We start from the raw sequence: 21057 nt of genomic DNA on the forward strand, positions 1-21057 counted from the left end.
TCTGATTCAGTTTCTCTGATTTTGCTATTTATATATATATATATACATATATAACAAAGGTCAGGTCATTCTGATGCATTTCTGTTTCTGAAATTTTAATCTGGAAGCTGTTTCCATATTATGATGAAAACTTACAGAAAACAAGGAAAAATAGACAAGTTTTTTGCATGAAATTGATGAACATTATACAGATACTAGTGCGGGCACTGCAGGATTTTAATCAATTACAGCTTATGTGTTAGCAATGGTTTTCTTGGTGACTGTGGTCCCAGCTGCCTTGAGATCATTAACAACTTCCCCCGTGTAGTTTTAGGCTGATCTCTCACCTTCCTCATGATCAAGGATACCCTATGAGGTGAGATTTTGCATGGAGCCCCAGATCAATTGCTTTCTGCATCCTTAGAAAGCTCTTTGGTCTTGCCCATGTTGTAGAGGTTAGAGCCTGACTGATTAATTGGGTCTGTGGACAGAAGTCTTTTAACGAGTGGATTAGGATCGTCAAACTTGTCTGTAGGAGCCAGAACCCTTAGTGGTTTGTAGAAGATCAAATACTTATTAGTCTCTTCAAAATGCAAATAAATATATATAATTTAGACAATGTGATTTTCTGGGTGTTAGTTTTGATATTCTTTCTCTCACGGCTGACTGTTGCTGTGTGTGTGAAGAAGAGCAGATGTGATTTTGCGCTGCTGTAGAGGAAATGAAAGGTGAATAATATGTTGATTTAATTGAATGGATTTAATATTATAAGGCTGGTAAAGGAGGCGGGTAATGAGTTTATAATAAAATCTTGTGTGATTGTGTTTGAGAGATGATTGTGTGTGAGTGTGATTTATGAGCGGTGGTGTAGGTGGTGTCGTACAGCGTTAAACAGAGCAGAGAGGTATGCTGTCAGACGTGCTTATATACAGTATCTGCTGGAGGCTCTGCTGCTGTAGCAGCTTTATTGTTTTGTTCATATAATTCCTGTTGCTGCTTCTGACTCTTATATATATGCATAGAATCACATGCATAGAATCTCACCCCTCACCTTTAAACCCCTACCAGAGTTCCACCCACTAGAGAAATTGAATTATGTGCCATTTTGGTCCTCAGAGAACCTCAGACAGTACACAGAGTACAGTACAAATTTAGTCAGCAGACTTCGTCTGAGGGAGGAATCTGTACCTACCGTCAGTTTCGAGTTTGTGTTTTGTGCTTATCACAGTAAAACATGATAAACTACCTTCTTTGTGTTTTGCCCTTAACCGATTAATTCTGGAAGCGACTAAAACTTATTCAAAGAAAAATCAATTACAGAACTACAATTACAGTATTCCTATTTTACAGTTTCATTTTTATATGAAAACTGTGTGGAAAAATTTACAATGAGCAAACCTGCATAGAATCATCCCTGGCACCACCCCTCAACTTTAAACCCCTGCTAGAGCCCCAACCAATGGAGAACCACTGTTGAATTATCCTCAATTTTGGCCATTTTGGTCATTTTGCTTGAGAACCTCATACAGTACACAGAGTACAGTACAAATTTAGTCAGCAGACTTTGTCTGACTGAGGAATCTGTACCTACCGTCAGTTTCGAGTTTGTGTTTTGTGTTTATCACAGTTAAGCATGAACTAGCTTCTTTGTGTTTTGCCATTTAGCACAAGCTATCTCTAACATGTGGTAAATGATCAGCGTTAATGGGGTGTGGGGGGGGGGGGTTGTTACAGCTAAGCTACAGCTTATCTGCATAAAATCGACAGAGCCCTTAACCGACTAATTCTGGAAGCGAATAAAACTTATTCAAAGAAAAATCAATTACAGTACAAACTAAAATTACAGTATTCCTAGTTTATAGTTTCATCTTTATATGAAAACTGTGTGGAAAAATTTACAATCAGCAAACCTGCATAGAATCATCCCTGACACCACCCTTACCTTTAAACCCCTGCTAGAGCCCCAACCAATGACCAATGGAGAACCACTGTTGAATTTTCCTCAATTTTGGCCATTTTGGTCATTTTGCTTGAGAACCTCAGACAGTACACAGAGTACAGTACAAATTTAGTCAGCAGACTTCGTCTGAGGTAGGAATCTGTACCTACCGTCAGTGTCAAGTTTGTCTTTTGTATTTATAACAGTTAGGCATGATAAACTAGCTTCTTTGTGTTTTGCCATTTAGCACAAGCTAACTCTAACATGTGGTAAATGCTCAGTGTAAACAAGGGGTGTGGCCAGCAACAGCTTATTTGCATAAAAAGGACTGAGCCCTTAACCGACTCGTTCTGGAAGCGATTAAAGAACTAAAGAAAGACTAAAAACATGTTATTTATAGAACATAGACTTACAGTATTACGAGTACAAAGTCCAAAATCAGTGCAGTGTCTCGGAAAATCTTTTATGGAGATGTGGATTTCATTTTCCAGCAGGACTTGGCACAATGCCCACACTGCCGAAAGTACCGGTCTTGGTCTTGTATAATATTCTAGTTTTCTGAGACATGAATTTTAGGGTTTTTATTGGCTCTAAGCCATAATAATCATCAACAAAAAAAGAAATAAACGCATAAAATAGATCACTCTGTGTTTAATACATCTATATAATATATGAGTTTAAATTTTTTAACTGAGTTATGGAAATAAAGTCACTTTTTTTAATGATATTCAAATTTTTTGAGATGCACCTGTATGGTGCTTTCTGTTCCTTGCTAAAATGACCAGATGCAGACCACAAACTACACTGTTTAATACGTTTTGAGGACCCAAAGGCACAGTAATCCCATAATTGATTGGTTAACAATTGGGACACACCCAAAACAAACAGAGTGATTGAGAGAGTGACAGAAAGAGAGAGAGAGAGTAAAGGATAGAGTTTCTCAGGTTGTGGCAGAGCTGCTATAAGGAATGCTGGGAATGGCTGATGGAGGTTTGGTTGGTGGGTGATGGAGGAGGGAGGTGTTTATAGTGGACGTGGGGCTGTAGTGGTGACTCTGTGCAGGGGGAAGGAGGCTGGCTGTTATCGGGGGAAACAGCTCTCCTCCCGCAGCGTGAGTCCCGGCTGTAATTATTGTCTGCAGGTCTTCAGATTGTTCGGCGTGGTCATTGTGTGCTGATCTGCTGATGTTACTGCGCAGACTTGTTTTGGTTCTCATGCTCGGTTTTCCTGGACTGGGCTGGAATGCAGCTCTTTAGTGGGATCGGTGACTGTGTGGTAGAACAGTGCAGGGTGTGTATATTAAAAAGACATATATATTAAATATATATAATAGATTACATTTTCCCATAAATGAATTTTACCAGTCAGGTCTTAAAAGGAGCAGCAAAGCCACTCCACTAAAGTTTAAACTTAAAGTTCCAGCATTAAACAGGAGTTTCAGTGAGGTTTTTCTCCATTAGCGGCTAACTGTGCTAAGCGCTAGCTCTTTTGCATTTCAGAGGTGAGTATTAATTGGCCTGTAGCCTGCTGCTATCCCCAGCTAGCACTGCTGGAGCAGCATTAGCATTAGCCACTGACCTCGTTAAGTGCCAGCTCTTTTACCATTCAGAGGTGAGTATTATTGGCCTGTAGTCTGCTGCTAACCCCGGCTAGCACTGCTGAAACAGCATTAGCATTAACCACTAACCGCACTAAGCGTTAGCTCTTTTACAGTTCATAGGTGAGTATATATTGGCTTGTATCCTGATTCTAAACCCGGCTAGCATTCTCCATTAGCAGCTGACTGTGCTAAGCACTAGCTCTTTCACCATTCAGAGTTGACTATATATCGACCTGTAGCCTGCTGCTAACCCCAGCTAGCACTGCTGGAGCCGCATTAGCATTAGCCACTAACCTCGTTTAGCGCTAACTCTTTTACCATTCAGAGGTGAGTATTAATTGGCCTGTAGTCTGCTGCTAACCCCGGCTAGCACTGCTGAAACAGCATTAGCATTAGCCACTAAGTGCTAGCTCTTTTGCCATTCAGAGGCTCCACCCAGCGGCAAGACCTGATGAATTAGAAGGAAAACATGGCCACACCAATGTGCCTTACTAGTGTCGCAAAAAATGTGCTTAACAATCCATTGCACCTTATGTATTAAAATAGACCAGAAAATAGACGTTTATAGATAGTGAACCTTATAATCTGATGCACCTTATAGTGTGAAAAATATGATGAATGTTATTTTGGTATAGAATACTTCCATTATTATGTTTATTAGAACAGTTTTCTTTTCTGAAGCCTTGATCAACAATATAAAGCAAAGCATTAACCCCATAACACGCCTTGTCCTGGATACAGGCTACAGATGTAGGTGATACAAAACCCTTTTTTTCTGCAGTAAAAGGAGCAGCATTAGCATTAACCGCTAACCGTGCTAAGCACTAGCTCTTTCGTCGTTCAGAGGCACCACCCAGCAGCAAGACCTGCTGAATTAGAAGGAAAACATGGCCTCACCCCTGTTCCTTACTAGTGTTGCATAATGCACTTTATAATCTGGTGCACCTTATAGTACGAAAGATACAGTAATTGATTTTTTGGTATAAAATACTACCATTAATATGTTTATTAGGACAGTTTTTACTTCTGGAGTCTGAACCATTCATATAAAGCAAAGGTTTAAACTTGGAGACGGAGTAAAATTGTGTAAAATTGCTTATAAAAAAATTCCATCAGCATTAATAAACCAATGGGGAGATCTTTATCTCCAAACATTCTCAAATGCTCAAAGTTTCTGAGACTCCTGTGCCCCATTTCTTCAGTTCCTCTGATGTGATGTCCTTCATTGTCTTCATACTTTAAAGAGCCGTGGGCTTTGAACCCTCAGTTTCCTGTCTGATTCATGTCCTGGTTTGTCCCTTGTTTTGAACTATGGTCATTAGTTGCCCACCACAGCTGAGCAGGGGAACTCCACCTTCGACCCAGTTCACCCAGTTCACCCAGTTAACCATCTAGGACCAGTTTGGACTGTTTAGTTACTTACTTTAGTCTAACTTACTTTATGTGCTTTTATATGTGCCATTGTTTTAGGAGAGTTCATACGACTTGCTTCATCTTTTAGTGTTCCTAATGTTTTGGCATATTGGTGTAAAGATTAAATTTTAAAAAATGATTAAATGTAATGCTGTGCAAGTTTTAATACAATCTTAAATGATTGTTTTTTAATTAAATTTGGCTTTTGTTGCTAAAAGTTCTCGTTATGCTACATTATGCATGCCACCACATTTCACTGGATTTGAAATAAAACCAATAAGATAGGTTTAATTCAAGAGTCGAAACAAAAATATCCTATTTAATCATTTAGAATTTATTTTTTTTTACATTTTTCTAAAAATCCTCCCCTAGTGGGAAAAAACAGATTAAAGTATACTAAGCATTGTTATGCACTAAATAGTGCACTAAAGTGTTTTCTTGTAGCCACATTATTATTAATCAGTATATTTAAAGAGAGCTAAAATGGAACTGTACTTATTATACTTTAATTACAGTATAAAAATAGTACAAAAGTCTTACTTAAATTGTGCTAAGTGTACTTAAACAAGTGTACTTAACTTTTTTTAACAATTTTAAATATACTTAACTTAAGTAATATTTAAACATTTAAACTACTTCATGTTTGCACTGTAACCCCTTATTTTAAATATGCTTACAGTAAAAGTATAATACATTTAATATAATTAATATTACAACTGTATCACTATTTATCATACACCAGGTATATTAGTAGAAATGTACTAAAAATTGATGATGTTAAATATATGTGATCTTCTGTATTTACATTAGAAAACAAAAATGCTTCTTGTATCTGTCTTTTATAAGTAGCACACGTCTAGTATACTTTGTATGGATTAAATATATATTTTAATATTACATCACATTTGTGAGACGTTTTTGTCGCTAATATACTGTACTACCATTTGTAGCGTGTTACAAATTTACTTAAAATTTTATTAACTCTTTCAGACCCTACATCCATTGCAATGGACATGTTTTCTTCTTTCTTGTGTATTCTTGCATTTAACACAGAATGAGGCCTGTTATCCAACAGAATTGACATTTATCAGCCAATCAAACAGCATCTTAGCCTTGCCTACTGCATTGGACAAAAAAAAAAAAAAAACATGTTATGAGTCTTTTTACTGCTTAGAGATGATTTGTGAAATAAAAAAGTTATATAAAAGTTATATAAAATTATTACACTGAAATTAACATAAAAAATACAAAATATACGCTTTTGGAATGCATTACAGACAGAAAACACCATTCATCTTTTTTCATCATTCATCACTGAAACATAATTCGGCTCTGAAAGGGTTAATGTAGTAATTTAATTTACTTTCTAAAAAGTTACATGCTAGATTGTACTTTAAGTTATTCTTAATTAAGTTTTTTTTAAATGACCATTTTATTAAAAAAATAAATTAAAAGTGCATTTGTCTAAAAACTTTTTAACCCCTAAAATTTCTAACCCTTTAAAATAAACATGGAAGTCTACAGTTTAATTATATATCAGTTCATGCAGAGCTGTGTCACTGTAAGCACAATTTTTAAGTCATCTTCAATCAGATGCATGGAATATTCTTAGCAAGAACACGAACACACAAACCTACACACACACATCAAGGCGTTTAAGTCATTTAATCTCTTTTTTCCCCTGTTTCTGTGTACATCACAGGCTGCATGGGCCGACAGCCGAAAGAGGACATGCAGATGGACGCTCTGTACCTGAAGAGTCTGCAGGGCTTTGTTGTCGTGGTGACGTCAGAAGGGGACATGATCTTCCTCTCGGAGAACGTCAGTAAATTCATGGGTCTGACACAGGTGAGTCTCCTGCCTGATCTGTCTCTCTATCAGGAACACTAGCGGACTCGAGCTGGGGGGGCAAGCGCCTCCCTATTGGTGCCCCATGACCCTATTTTCTAGCATGCAGCTTGATTTGGGGCATGTTGGTGTGTCTTTGCTATCGTAACAACAGGAAAAATACAACAAATGTACATGTACTAATTCTCTCAATTAATCATGGGTGAGTTTGGATATTTATGTTAATATCTTGGAGATAATACAACACATAAAGATTGTTCTAAACTTTTCTAAACCTGTTGAGTCTGAATTTTCAATTCTGTCTTATTGCAAAATCATATCATGCTCACATGTGGAGTTACAAGGCTAATAATAAGGGTAGAAATTGCCATTGTGCCCCAGTGCAGGATGATTTACTTTGCTGAAGAAGCAAGTTTAATAGGAGGTTTGCATTTAAAGTCATTAGACTTATAAAGTCTATTAGTTTTATTTAAAGATATTAAGAGAAACATCAAGAAACATTAAATTTGACATGCTGGTGAGTTAGTAGACCCCAGAGGGTTAATGATTAGTCGACAATGAACATCTGGAGTCAACAAATTTTTATAATCGACATTGCTGATTATATCATATAATCATTGCAGCCCAATGACGTGCCTCTAAATCAAGAACTGTTGATATTGTGTGTTAATGAGTCCCAAATACCCTTAAGGCTTCACAGTAAAGAGCAAAACAAATACAGTATAGATATAGGCTTTCAAAACAGAATATAGCTCTTATCAAAATTTGGATTTTTTTTTTTTTATTCTATGAAAAAAAAGTTATAACGATTATGATCGTATCATACGCAATAATATTACCAACATTTTTGAAATATCGTGAACATGAATAATATTATACCTTGAAATATGGTGCCAGATCACCCCCACCCCCCTAATTATCCCATCAGGATACAACTTTGTTTTTTTTTTTTTTTTTTGCTGTTTTTAGCAAAAGAAAAATTCGCACTGTTCTCATTATTTCCCAATATATATCTACTAGAGAGACAGATTATATCTGTCCAGTATAATTTATTTTATTTTAATCCTGGATATATGGAGATATATGGAATGCAGTATTAGTATTATTAGTATCATGACATTCTGAATTATTGAAATCTGATAAAATTCTTGTATTTTTTAATGTTTCTGTTAGGGGTGTGGCGGTGTGCCATATTATATTGTATGCGATAATAACATTTAATTTTTATTTTGTTGTAGTAGTGTATTCTTGAAATAATTCCGCTGAAATCAATGTTTTGTCATTATCGTTAAAATACCATAAAATATTTTTATATTATTTTAGGGCCATATTGCTTTGGTTAGATGCACTGCTAATGAAGAAGTGCATTATAGGTGCTCTTAACAATGGAATCAATAGTATTGTATGAACTGATGGTACATTATCACTCATATCAACAAGTTTTTTTTTTTCTTTCTTACTTTTAGCCACACCCCCTATAGAATTTACAGGGACTACAGTATATCATGCAGTATTTTTATTTATTTTTTTATTTATTTTTTTCCACCATTGATCAGGAATGTGATCATCACCTCTTATCATTCTAGAGAAGATGAGTATGAAGATGAGCTGCTGTATGTTCTGATCTGAATGTAACTCTTACAGGTGGAGTTAACGGGACACAGCATCTTCGATTTCACGCACCCCTGCGATCACGAGGAGATCCGGGAGAACCTCAGCATTAAAGCAGGTGCATGTGTGTGTGTGTGCGCGTGTGCGTGAGTGTGTGTTGGTGTCACCGGGTGCACTGGCGGTACGTGAGCAGTGTGTTGTGGTTTTTTCCTGCAGCTGTTGTTACACTGTTGTTTTGGAGATGAGTAGATTGGTGTGTATCTTTATACTCAAATGGTCCGAGATCCCATATGAACTGAAGCTCCGCCTCCTTCTTATCTCTCTGCATAGTAGCTTCAGCATGCCTTTATCCAAGACATCTTATCACCGTTTCCATGATACATTTTGTACATTCCTCAAATGGCTACAGCCCGGCTCTGTGTATTGTGTGAATCATGTGCTCTGGGGGGGAAAAAAAAAATCTGCATTGAATTTAACTGACTGAAACGTGTGTATTATTCAAAAGGTCACTCATTCGATTGGTCGGTCAGTTATTCATTTAGCCAGTCAATTACACATTCACTTGGTAATTATTTCATCAACCAGGCATCTGATTGGTCACTCAATCAATTTTTTGGTGGGTCAGTCATTCAGAAGGTCAGTCAGTCATTCAGTCAGACAGACACTCACCTGTTCACATGCTTGGTCAGTCATTCAGAGGGTCACTCATTCAATTGGTCAGTCAGTCAGTCATTCATTCACGTGGTTAGTTATTCAATCGGCCAGGCATCTGATTGGTCACTCATTCAATTTTTGGTCAGTCAGTCATTCAGAAGGTCTGGCATTCACCTGTTTGCTCAGTCATGCAGTCAGTCAGTCATTTGGTCAGTCATTCATTCACATGCTTGTCAGTCATTAAAATGATTACTCATTTGATTGGTCGGTCACTCTGTCAGTCATTCAGTCAGTCAGTCACTCATTCACATGGTTTGTTATACAATAAGGTCAGTCATTTGGTCGGACAGGCACTCACTCGTTTTTTCAGACATATGATCGGTTAGTCATTTGGTCAATCACTCATTCACATGCTTGGCCAGTCTTTGAGAAGGTGACTTATTTATTTGGTCGGTCATTCGGTCAGTCCTTCAGTCAGTCAGTCACTCATTCACGTGGTTAGTTATTTAATTTTATTTATTTACTTATTTATTTATTTAGTCTTGCATTCATTTTTTGGTCAGTCAGTCAATCAGAAGGTCAGTTATTCGGTCGGACAGACATTTCGTCAGTCATTTATTCATATTTTTGGTTAGTCATTTGCTTGGTCAATGATTTTTGTTGGTCACCAATTCACAAACTTGGTCAGTCATTTGCTTGGTCACTCATCCAAACACTTATTTAATATGCCACTCATCACATGCTTGCTGCTCATTCAATCAGTCAGTCGGTCAGTCATTTGGGCGGTCAGCTATTCAGTCGATCACCCATTCACACACTTGGTCAGTTATTTGGTCGGTCAGTCATTTGGTCGGTCACTCGTCCGAACACTTAGTGAGGCATTTGGTTGGTCAGTTATTCGGGCAGTCAGTCCTTCGGTTCAGCACTTACTTGATTCATTTGCTTTTCGCTCATTTATTCAGTCAGTCGTTCAGTCATTTGGGCAGTCAGTCGCTCAGTTGATCATTCAGTCGCACACTTGGTCAGTAATTCAGTCACTCATCACACATGGCTGAGTGAGTGACCAACCAAGTGCTGAGTGACATTGTGTTGGTTACTTGTTTAGTCACTTAGCCACTGGGTTGGTCAATCACAAATAAGTCATTTGGTCAGTCTCTCATTTGATTGGTCACTTAACCACTTAGTCAGTTACTCATGTAGTCTTTCAGTCTTTTATTCAGTCAGTTGGTCAGTAACTCATTCGGTTACGCAGCCACTGGATTGGTCACTTGATTAGTAGGGCACTCATTCGTTCAATCTCTCTCTCATTCACCCAAATGAAGCCCCTCAACACATTATAACTGTTATAATTCCTTTGCAACATTTTTTTTCTCTCCTGCAGTCACTTTTCTGTCCCTCTTTTCTCGTCTGTTCACTTTTATTCTGCTCCTTCTCCTCCCTTTTTTTTATCTTCCACTCCCTCTCTCTCTTTTTGTCACCTGACCTGCTCCGCCTGGTTGCTGTTGTGTGACTGATTTTTCTGGCGTTTGATTGGCCGCTGGAGTATAATCTGGCTGAGATGATAGCAGTGTTATAGTGTAGCCGGGTTTCAGCAGGCCGGCTCGCTCACTGCAGCTGTACTTTGACCCCCACAGCCCAGTCAGAAAACAGTTCCAACCTGTTTACCACTGTGACCAACAGGCCTGTCATAATAAAAATATTGACTTAATGTATGTATGCATATGAAATCGAATTTGTTTCGATTATTATATAGATGTATTACACACAGAGTGATCTATTTTAAGTGTTTATTTCTTTTATTGTTGAAGATTAAGGCCTACAGCCAATGAAAACCCAAAAAATCAGTGTCTCAGAAAATTAGAATATTATATAAGATCAGTTGGTACTTTTGGCAGTACTGTGGGCAGTGTGCCAAGTCCTGCTCGAAAATGAAATCCGCATCTCCAAACCATCACTGATTGGTGGAAACTTCACACTAGACCTCAGTTTGGACTGTGTGTCTCTCCACTCTTCCTCCAGACTCTGCTCCCTTGATTTATAAATGAAATGTAAAATTTACTGATGATCAGTGATGGTTTAATAGAGAGACATGTCATCTGCTGGTGTTGATCCACTGTGTTTTATTATCAAGTCTAAAGTCAGTGCAGTTTTGTGTTCCCACAAAATCCTACAGCACTTCATGCTTCCCTCTGCTACTAACAACTTTAATGGAGCTGCAGTTTTCATTTTCCAGCAGGCACACTAATTAACTAATTAAATGACTACTGAAGGCTGTTGATTGCACGGGAGTTTATTTAGGGGTTTTAGAGTGAATACTTTTGCATGTCACGCACACATTTTTATTTGATTTAAAGTTATGTGCTATTTTGTGTCTGTCTACCACTTAAAGTCTCAAGAAAATATATTTATGTTCGTGGTTGTAGGGTGACAAAATGTGAAAGGGGCATGAATACTGCTGTAAGCCACTGTAAGCTATGCATTACTTATATCATTGGCATAAAATGGTCTTAAAATGACAATAAGGCAAACATACTTATTATGATGGGCCTAGTGGTCACTCATACTGTTTCTATGAGATGTTATGGTTCATAGTCGATTTTAAAATGATCAAAATTTAATACAGTAATCAAATACAGTTTCATACAATATTAAGGATGATACTAATTGATACTAATTTGCCGGATGTTGGTTTTAGGGCCGGTTTATGGCAGGAGGTGTAAAGAGCTGAACACGGAGAGAGATTTCTTCATGAGGATGAAGTGTACAGTTACCAGCAGAGGACGTACCGTCAACCTCAAATCAGCCACATGGAAGGTGAGCAATCACAAATACAACCTTAATTCCAAAAACATTATGTAAATTGTAGAGAAATATACAGGAGTTGAACAATGAAACTGAAACACCTGTCATTTTAGTGTGGGAGGTTTTATGTCTAAATTGGAGCAGCCTGGTGTTCAATCTTCATTAATTGCACATTATTGCACCAGTAAGAGCAGAGTGTGAAGGTTCAATTAGCAGGGTAAGAGCACAGTTCTGCTCTAAATATTGCAATACACACAACATTATGTGCGACATACCAGAGTTCAAAAAAGGACAAAATGTTGGTGCACATCTTGCTGGAGCATCTGTGACCAAGACAGCAAGTCTTTGTGATGTATCAAGAGCCACGGTATCCAGGGTAATGTCAGCATTAACCACCAAGAAGAACCAACCACATTCAACAGGATTAACTGTGGACGCTGTAAGAGGAAGCTGTTTGAAAGGGATGTTTGGGTGCTAACCCGGATTGTATCCAAAAAACATAAAACCACGGCTGATCAAATCACGGCAGAATTCAATGTGCACCATAACTCTCCTGTTTCCACCAGAACTGTCCGTCACCACAATCAATTATTGTGCTCTAAAACCAGGTGTTTCAGTTTCATTGTCCAACCGCTGTTTGTTTAAAAAACATAGTAAAACATTAAGCCCTATCTTACACCCTGTGCAAGGCATGTTGTAATGCTTATTGCTATCTTACACCCCGCCAACAGTCTGTTTTCACACGTTCCACCTACATTGTTTAAATAGCAACAGTGCTTGTGAATATATCTACGCTGGTGGTTGTGGTGGTCTGGAAGTGAGGTGTTTTCAGTTAATTTTCTGGTGTATTGCTATCTTGGCGGTGGAAAACACAGGTGTGCCACTGACTGATTAAAAACCTGACAACAGTCAATTGTCAGACGTTCATTGCTATCTTAGCAATGCTGGTGCACAGGGGCACGCAGCAGTGCACAAACCCAACTTACATCAACAATAAATCACAGTGTGAACGAACTCTGCTGAGAAGTGTTTGACACATCCAGGTAGCTGCACCGTTAAAATAGCAATCCACCAAAGTCAGAGCTCACCTGGCTCTTAAAGAGTGACACACTGATTGGTTTATAATAATTTATTTCACGTTACACCCAAAACACACCCATGATTAATTAAGAAAATTAGTACATGCCTACTGGGCATTTCAAGCCGCGCAAGGTGTACTTTTCCCGACGTTACGATAGCAAAGACACACTGACACGCCCTAAATTAAGCTGCACTTAACAGCTTGGTTGACAGCTTGCCTAAAGAGATCTCTACAACTGTTCTGTGGTCAGATTAACAAAAACTAGAAAGTGTCCCAACCTATTTGTAATTAATGTTGTGGTTATTAGTAAGTTATTGGTAATAATATTAGTTTATTAATTATTATTATCGTCACTTTTTTCCCTCAGGTTCTCCACTGTACAGGTCATTTAAAGGTGTACACCAGCTGCCCCCCGCACGTGTTATGTGGATTTACGGAGCCCCCCCTCACCTGTGTGGTCATGTTATGCGAGCCAATCACAAACCCCTCCAATGTGGACACGCCCCTCGACAGCAAAACCTTCATGAGCCGACACAACATGGACATGAAGTTCATCTACTGCGACGAGAGGCATGTAGTTCTTACTTCCTACCTCATTTACCTTAGCCACGCCCACTTTTCCACTTTTTTTGTTTTGTTATTTAGTCTTTATACTTTTAGTTACTTGTTTGTTTTTTATGTGCATGCAGTACATATGCTGCACTTAAATTTTTTATTTACTTATTTAATTTACTTATTTACTTTATTTATTTATTTAATAACATTTTTTTGTACAAAATCGAGGTCTTACTGTTTAGGAAACAGACCAACGTTTATAGGTTTGTTATAAAATTGGTGTATTTATTTAAAATAGAACTTAATTATTTAATTATTTATTTTGTTGCATTAGTATATTTTATATTAAAAAAATAAATGTTTTGTCACGTTGACATACCCTAAAATATCATGATATTATTTATAGTACCATATCGCCCACCCCTACTTCGCACTCTTAACTCAATCAGTTAATTAATCATTTAGCGAAACTTTATTTTTATTTTGAAATACATATAAATACATATACATTTATTATATTTGGCAAAATCAGCCAAGTTAAACAGCTAATTGGAATACATACAAACAAAAAAAATAAAGACATCTCATTAAAAAGGAGAAAACAAATAATATAAAAAAATTGTATATAAAATTGAAATATAGAATTTAAAGCAGTCAAAGTGAAATATGTAAGTAAATAATGTAATTAATTAATAAAATAAAGAAAATAGGAAAGAAAAACAGCAGCACTTAAAATAAAACGTAAAATGTATGTAAAAAAAATAATATAAAATTTAAAGCAGTCAAAGTGAAATAGTATAAAAATAAGTAATGTAAATAATTAATTGAATATTATAAAGACAAAAAAATATCAGTAGCACTTACTAAAAATACAACATAAAATTTACATTAAAAAAAGAATAAATTCAAAAGCAGTTAAATGGAAAAGATGTACACGTGTAAGTAAGTAATTTGAGAAATGAATAAAGCATTAAAAAGAAAAAAAAAGAATAAGAACAATAAAAAAATAAAATTAAACACGACAATCAAATAAAAAGGAAAAATATAAATCTAGACTAAATGAAAATAGTAGTCTTTTAACAGCATCCATTCATTTTTTAATTATCTTATTACTCTGAATGGTGGATATACAACAATTATAACATAACTTAATATGAACACCTGTTGTTTCTACATTCATATTGTCCATTCTACCAGCTCCATATAGGAGCACTATATTGTCACTGCTGGACTGTTCTTACTGAGGTGTTTAAAAACTCCAGCAGCGCTGCTGCAGCAGGCCGGAGAATAATGATCCACCACCCAAATAATAATAATAATAATAATAATAATAATAATAATAATAATAATAATAAAAATAGTAGCTGCTCTAATAATAAATATACAGATAAACAGATACAGAACTACAGTCTGTAATCATTAATAACACAACTATAAAGTGCTCTATATGTTCACTAGAGCTGAAAATAAATAAATAAATGTGATAAGGGTTGTAGAAACAAGTAGCTGGTCATAATGTTATGCCTGATCAGTGGGTATATATGGTGTATAAATATGAGTTGCTGTAGCTTTGTGAGCAGGTCATGTGACGCTGGTGTTAGTGTGTTAAAGGGTAAGGCTGGAGCTCTTATCTGAAGCCCTGCTGGGAGTCGCAGTAGTTGCGGCGCTGGCTGCGGCGCTGTTATCATGCGCTGTAATAAGGGAAAGTGATTATGAGGGCTGTCGTTTTAGAGTAGCGCGACCTCTGGCAGTCTTCTGGGATCAGCAGCTGCTCTCTTACATAACTCTCACACATGGGGCCGGGCGAGAGGGGCGGGGCTCGGTCTGGCTCGGCCGGCCGTGTGTCGGTGTATCCAGGTCAAGGCTCGGGGTTGATAAGTGCAGCAGTGTCAGTGCAGTGTAGTGACCGTCGCTATACTGGGGTAATGGTGTGCTGATGGATGAATGCGAAAGGGGTGGAGTCAAATTGATAACCTCTCATAAGTGAAAAGTGGGTCATTAAAAAGTTATGGGGCAAATATTTATGAAATTTTGTGGCATGGTTTTAATGTAAAGTAGAGCTGGGCGATTAATCGATCTTATCGATTTTATCGATTTTATCGATTAATTCGAATTTACAGTTAAGGACGCTGTGTTTTTATGAAAATCGATTTTCTCTGAGTTTTAATTTTCACCACCGACGCGCCCCTGAGCTTAGCCCCGCCCCTCTCTCCCGCGGGCAGCCCCTTTGTAAAAAGCTATTCAACAATTTGTCTATAATACGTTAAAAAGTTAAAAATAATCAAATAAAAAACTGCTCTTATAACATTTAACAACACAGCAAAAAAAACAGATTTATGTAATTTACGTAAAATAAAGTTATTTTGTATATTTATATTTTGAGACGTGACTGCCTATTTAAAAAGCAACAGAAGTTGTTAATTTGTTGCAGTTTATTTGTGTCATTTCTAACATATTTAGAGTGTTTTTTACTCACTTTTTACTCTCTCACAATGTTAATCCTTTACAGCTTCAAAAACATGTATTATGCAAATTAGGCGATGGCGTCATTTAGCGACTTCTAGCGACTTTTAGGAGATTTTAGTAGGGGAAAAAATCTATTTAAATCGAAAATTCGATTCGAAGATTTATTTTTTTTGGGCCATATCGCCCCGCTCTAATGTAATGTAATGTAATAATGAAAAGAAAGGTGAAAAAGTAGAATGTTTGGCGCACTGAGGAATTAACTGGAACATTGCTTAGAAGCTTTGCAGTAAATAAAGTAATTTAATATATAATTATAATACATATATACATATATAATAATATAAAATATACACATTTGGTATGTGTAGCTAAAAGTAATCACTCACCTCACCAAAGACTGTGTTACAGTTCTTTCACAAGAATCCTCGCACAAGAGTCCTGAAGCTGTTATTGATACTTTTTTTTAAGAGGAACATGATGACCCCTGCAGCGAGGTCAGGAGCAATCACAGCGGAGCCCCAGCATGATGAGGATATTGATCACTGAGATAATCAAGAAAACCTTGATTAATGATTGAGGTGGCGTTTTGAGAGCGGCCTTTAATCTTGCTGGAGTTTTGAGCGAGGTGCACTCTCGCGTGAGTTTAATGCCTTACAGCTTTCTCCCTTCAGAGCGCTGAGGAAAGAGGCCCGTATGATCTGTTACAGTATAAGTGTGTTTTTGAACAAGCTGGAAATGTATCAAAGATAACAAACCCAGCAGAGAGAGAACGAGAGAGAGAGAGAGAGAGAATGAGAGAGAGAGAGGGGGGATGAGAGAGATAGAGAGAAGGGGGAACGAGAGAGAGAGAGAGAGAGAGAGGGGGGAGAACGAGAGAGAGAGAGTAAGAGAGAGAGAGAGGGGGAATGAGAGAGATAGAGGGAGGGAGAGAATGAGAGAATGATAGATAGAGAGAGAGGAGGAGAACGAGGGAGAGAGGAGGAACGAGAGAGAGAGAGAGAGAGGAGAACGAGAGAGAGAGGGGGGAACGAGAGAGAGGGGAGGAACGGGAGAGATAGAGGGATAGAGAGAAAGAGAGAGGGGGAGAACGAGAGAGAGAGAGAGAGCAAGAGAGAGAGAGAGGGGAATGAGAGAGAGGGGAAAAGAGAGAGAGAGAGAGGAGGAGAACACGAGAGAGAGAGAGAGGGAGAGAGAACGAGAGAGGGGGGGCAAGAGAGAGAGGGAACGAGAGAGAGAGAGAGAATGAGAGAGAGAGGGTGGATGAGAGAGATAGAGAGAAGGGGGAACGAGAGAGAGAGAGAGAGGGGGGAGAACGAGAGAGAGAGAGAGTAAGAGAGAGAGAGAGGGGGAATGAGAGAGATAGAGGGAGGGGGAGAATGAGAGAATGATAGATAGAGAGAGAGGAGGAGAACGAGAGAGAGAGGGGGGAACGAGAGAGAGAGAGAGAGAGGAGAACGAGAGAGAGAGGGGGGAACGAGAGAGAGGGGAGGAACGGGAGAGATAGAGGGATAGAGAGAAAGAGAGAGGGGGAGAACGAGAGAGAGAGAGCAAGAGAGAGAGAGAGAGAGGGGAATGAGAGAGAGGGGAAAAGAGAGAGAGAGAGGAGGAGAACAAGAGAGAGAGAGGGGGAACGAGAGAGAGGGGGAACGAGAGAGAGGGGGGGCGAGAGAGAGAGGAGGAGAACGCGAGAGAGAGAGAGAGGGGAAACGAGAGAGATAGAGGGAGAGAGAAAGAGAGGGGGAGAACGAGAAAGAGAGAGAGAGCAAGAGAGAGAGAGAGGGAGAAAGAGAGAGAGAGAGCGAGAGAGAGGGGGAATGAGAGGGAGAGAGAGAGAGAGAGAGAGGTGGGCATGAGAGAGAGAGCGAGAGAGGGAGAAAGAAAGAGAGGGAGAAAGAAAGAGAGAGAAAGAGAGAGTGGGAATGAGAGAGAAAGAGCGATCAGGTCTCCCAGATAATAAAAGTCCTACTTGTTGTCAGGTTTGCACTGTAGTGCTGAAGGAGTTTGCGTTTTGCTTCCAGCGGGAGAGATTTGTCTTGTTTAGTTGGCTGATGGGTCGATCTGTCTGGTCTATATTTCAGTAGTACGTCTCAGAATGTGGAGGAGAGATGTAAGTGCTGATTTGTGGAGGTTTGGATAAGGCCCAGTCCCACTTCTCATCTGCACCCTACTCCCTTGTTTCTGAGTATTGAGGTATTTTGTTGTTAGTGCGTGTGAGTGGATCAGATGCAGCAGTGCTGCTGGTGTTTTTGAACATCTCAGTATCACTGCAGGACTGTGCTCTAGAGCAGAGGTGAGCAATTCATTTTTCCAAGGGGCCACATGAGAAATTGCAACAGGTTTAGAGGGCCAGACTAATATACTTATCTCAGTTCTGCCCAATACATATAGAATACACATAAAACAGAAAATGTAACATTACAATGATAAAATAAAATGTTTTAGAAAACTGTAAACATTTTGCATTGTTCTGACTAGCACCACAACCAATTTATAAAAAAATATTAACAGCGTTTAAAAACTTTACCCTAAAAATCTAGTTTTTGTTTTATTATTTAATAAATGTATTGGTATGTTTGTTCTACCCCAATTCTTTTTTTTTAATTCAGTGAGAGAAATCTAGCCTGTTTTGGGCTAGAAAAAGTGCATTAAAGTTTTTTTGTTAGATTGGTGTCCTATTACTCCAAAATGATACAGTAATATTACTTGAAACATATATATTTTTAATACATGAGAAAGAGGTCTTTATATGATATATATTAACCCTTTGATTTGTCCTGTTTTATAGGACTCCAAACTCTTGTCTTATGTTTTTTTTTTTTTTTTTTTTTACTATTTTATTTCTTATTATTTCTAAATTATTATTAAATGTGTTCAATCCCTTTGATCTTATAAAGGCTCGGCAACATTGTAAACGAGGGTCACCCTCAATGTTTTTCCTGAGTGAAAATAAAGGTTGAATGATGTTTCAGTATTATTACTGGAAACATACGTAATGAATATGATTAACAGTGTTCTTCAAGTGTTTTGTGGTATCATTTGAAAACCATTTGATTTGCTTATTTAATAAGGCTCCTAACATTTCTAAAATGTTGCACTGTTCTACAGATAGGTGGTTGTGTTTCTGCTGCATATTAGTTGATTAGACCTGTGGGGTATTGGGACAGGTTTAGAACATGGTTGCAGTAGTTAGAGGGACAAAACAAGAATAATGAATCAAATCCTGTAATCAGAGCAAGACAGTGATTAAAAGCTTCAAATGAAGTGACCAAGTGTTTTATATGTATTGTAATAAGCTATTACACAGTACTGTATTTTGACAGTGATGATTTCTGTCATGCAGAGGGTGAATAAGAGAATTAAATTGAGGGATTTTGAGTATTTGAGTATGATAATTTATTAAATATACTGTATATAATAGTTTTTCTGTTTGATTTTCTGCAGGGTGAGATCTCTAATGGGCTACAGGCCTGAAGATTTGGTTGGACGCTCTGCGTATGACTTCTACCATGCGCTGGACTCCGACAGCATGACCAAGAGCCACCAGAATCGTGAGTACAGAATCCCAGAATTTCCCTGTGGGATAAATAAAGCATCCATCCATCCATCCATCCATCCATCCATCTATCCATCCATTCATCCATCCATCCATCCATCCATCCATCCAAACATCCATCCATCTATCCATCCATCCATTCATCCATCCATTCATCCATCCATCCAAACATCCATCCATCTATCCATCCATCCATTCATCCATCCATTCATCCATCCATCCAAACATCCATCCATCTATCCATCCATCCATTCATCATTGACCAAAAACCAATCACTAAATCACTCAATGACCTAGAAAGCCCATTAAATTATCTAATTTAATGCTATCATAGTATGTCAGGGTATTTTTGTGATAATTAAATGCTGGGCAATACAACAAAACTAATAAATTAAAATATATATTCTGTAATATTCAGCAATAATTTAATTTAATCTGATTTCAGCAATATACTACAGCAACTATATTATAACTAAATGTTTAAATTGAACAATGTTACAATTATACAAACAGTACCATTAAAGCTTCACAGTAAATACAAAAAAATACAAAAACAGAATGTCTACAGCACTTAAAAGCTGACATTAATATTTGAATCTATGTTTTGTAGATCAACTTAAATTTAAAGCACATTTTATTAAACGTTTTTCATAAATTCTGAGCATTCAATCATGTAATTCAAAATTTAGAATTTTAACAACGCTTTTGTGTGATTTAAACTTGAGGTGTTTGCAAAAGGTGTATAAACATTCATTTAGAATAACGCATGATGAGATTTGAATTTGACACGACTTTGGCGCGTTCGTATCTTAACAGTGCAGTGCTTTTGTGCGTCTCAGCAGAGGATACAGAGCTGCACGTTCACACTGTGAAGATACACCAGCAGCTCATTAAAGGGAACAGTATTATTATTTTTATGCTCTCCTCCACCAGTCTTACACACTGCTTTTGGATAACTTTATGCTGCTTTACTCCTGGTGCAAAAATTCAAGCAGTTCAGTTTGGTTTGATGGCTTGCGATCATCCAGCTTCCTCTTAATTATATTCCAGAGGTTTTCAATTTGATAGAATGAAAGAAACTCATCATTTTTAAGTGGCCTATTATTTTTTTCTAGAGCTGTATATATGCGTGTATGAATGTATGAAATGTGCCAATTTAATATTTCAAGTTCATTAAAGTTCAATTTAATTCAAGTATATTATCACATATTAAGAATTACCGTTCCTCTTGGATCAGTGGATGTAAAAAATAGGAATATATTAAAGTATTGCAGTGGGCTGTTTTGCAGAAATGCACTGCAGTGATTACTGAGTTAGTTGTTGAGTTGTGGTTGTGCTGGTGGTACAGTAACTGGATCAGATACAGCAGTGCTGCTGGAGTTTTTAAACGCCTCAGTGTGACTGCGGAACTGAGAATAGTCCACCAACCAGAAACATGCATGCATCGTCCAAAAACATGCTGAGACTGCAGAGAGCGCTTAACATTGTCTTTCTGACTGATGAAATATAGTGTGTGTTCATATTAACCCTGAGTGAATAGCAGCAGCAGCAGAATG

At 37.7% G+C, this 21057-nt stretch overlaps 1 protein-coding gene across 2 annotated transcripts in view; it reads left to right on the plus strand.

Annotated features, from left to right (window-relative positions):
* Window positions 1–21057, plus strand: part of epas1a (endothelial PAS domain protein 1a) — a 72021-nt gene that overhangs the window by 27397 nt on the left and 23567 nt on the right. For both annotated transcript variants that reach the window (XM_049464555.1, XM_022670333.2), the window contains exons 3-7: window positions 6634–6779; window positions 8424–8508; window positions 11740–11858; window positions 13295–13497; window positions 19390–19496. In XM_049464555.1, coding sequence (XP_049320512.1) covers window positions 6634–6779; window positions 8424–8508; window positions 11740–11858; window positions 13295–13497; window positions 19390–19496 — 660 coding nt within the window. The remainder of the gene's footprint in view (window positions 1–6633; window positions 6780–8423; window positions 8509–11739; window positions 11859–13294; window positions 13498–19389; window positions 19497–21057) is intronic.

Source organism: Astyanax mexicanus, chromosome 15 (genome assembly GCF_023375975.1).
Source record: "Astyanax mexicanus isolate ESR-SI-001 chromosome 15, AstMex3_surface, whole genome shotgun sequence".
NCBI lineage: Eukaryota > Metazoa > Chordata > Actinopteri > Characiformes > Acestrorhamphidae > Astyanax > Astyanax mexicanus.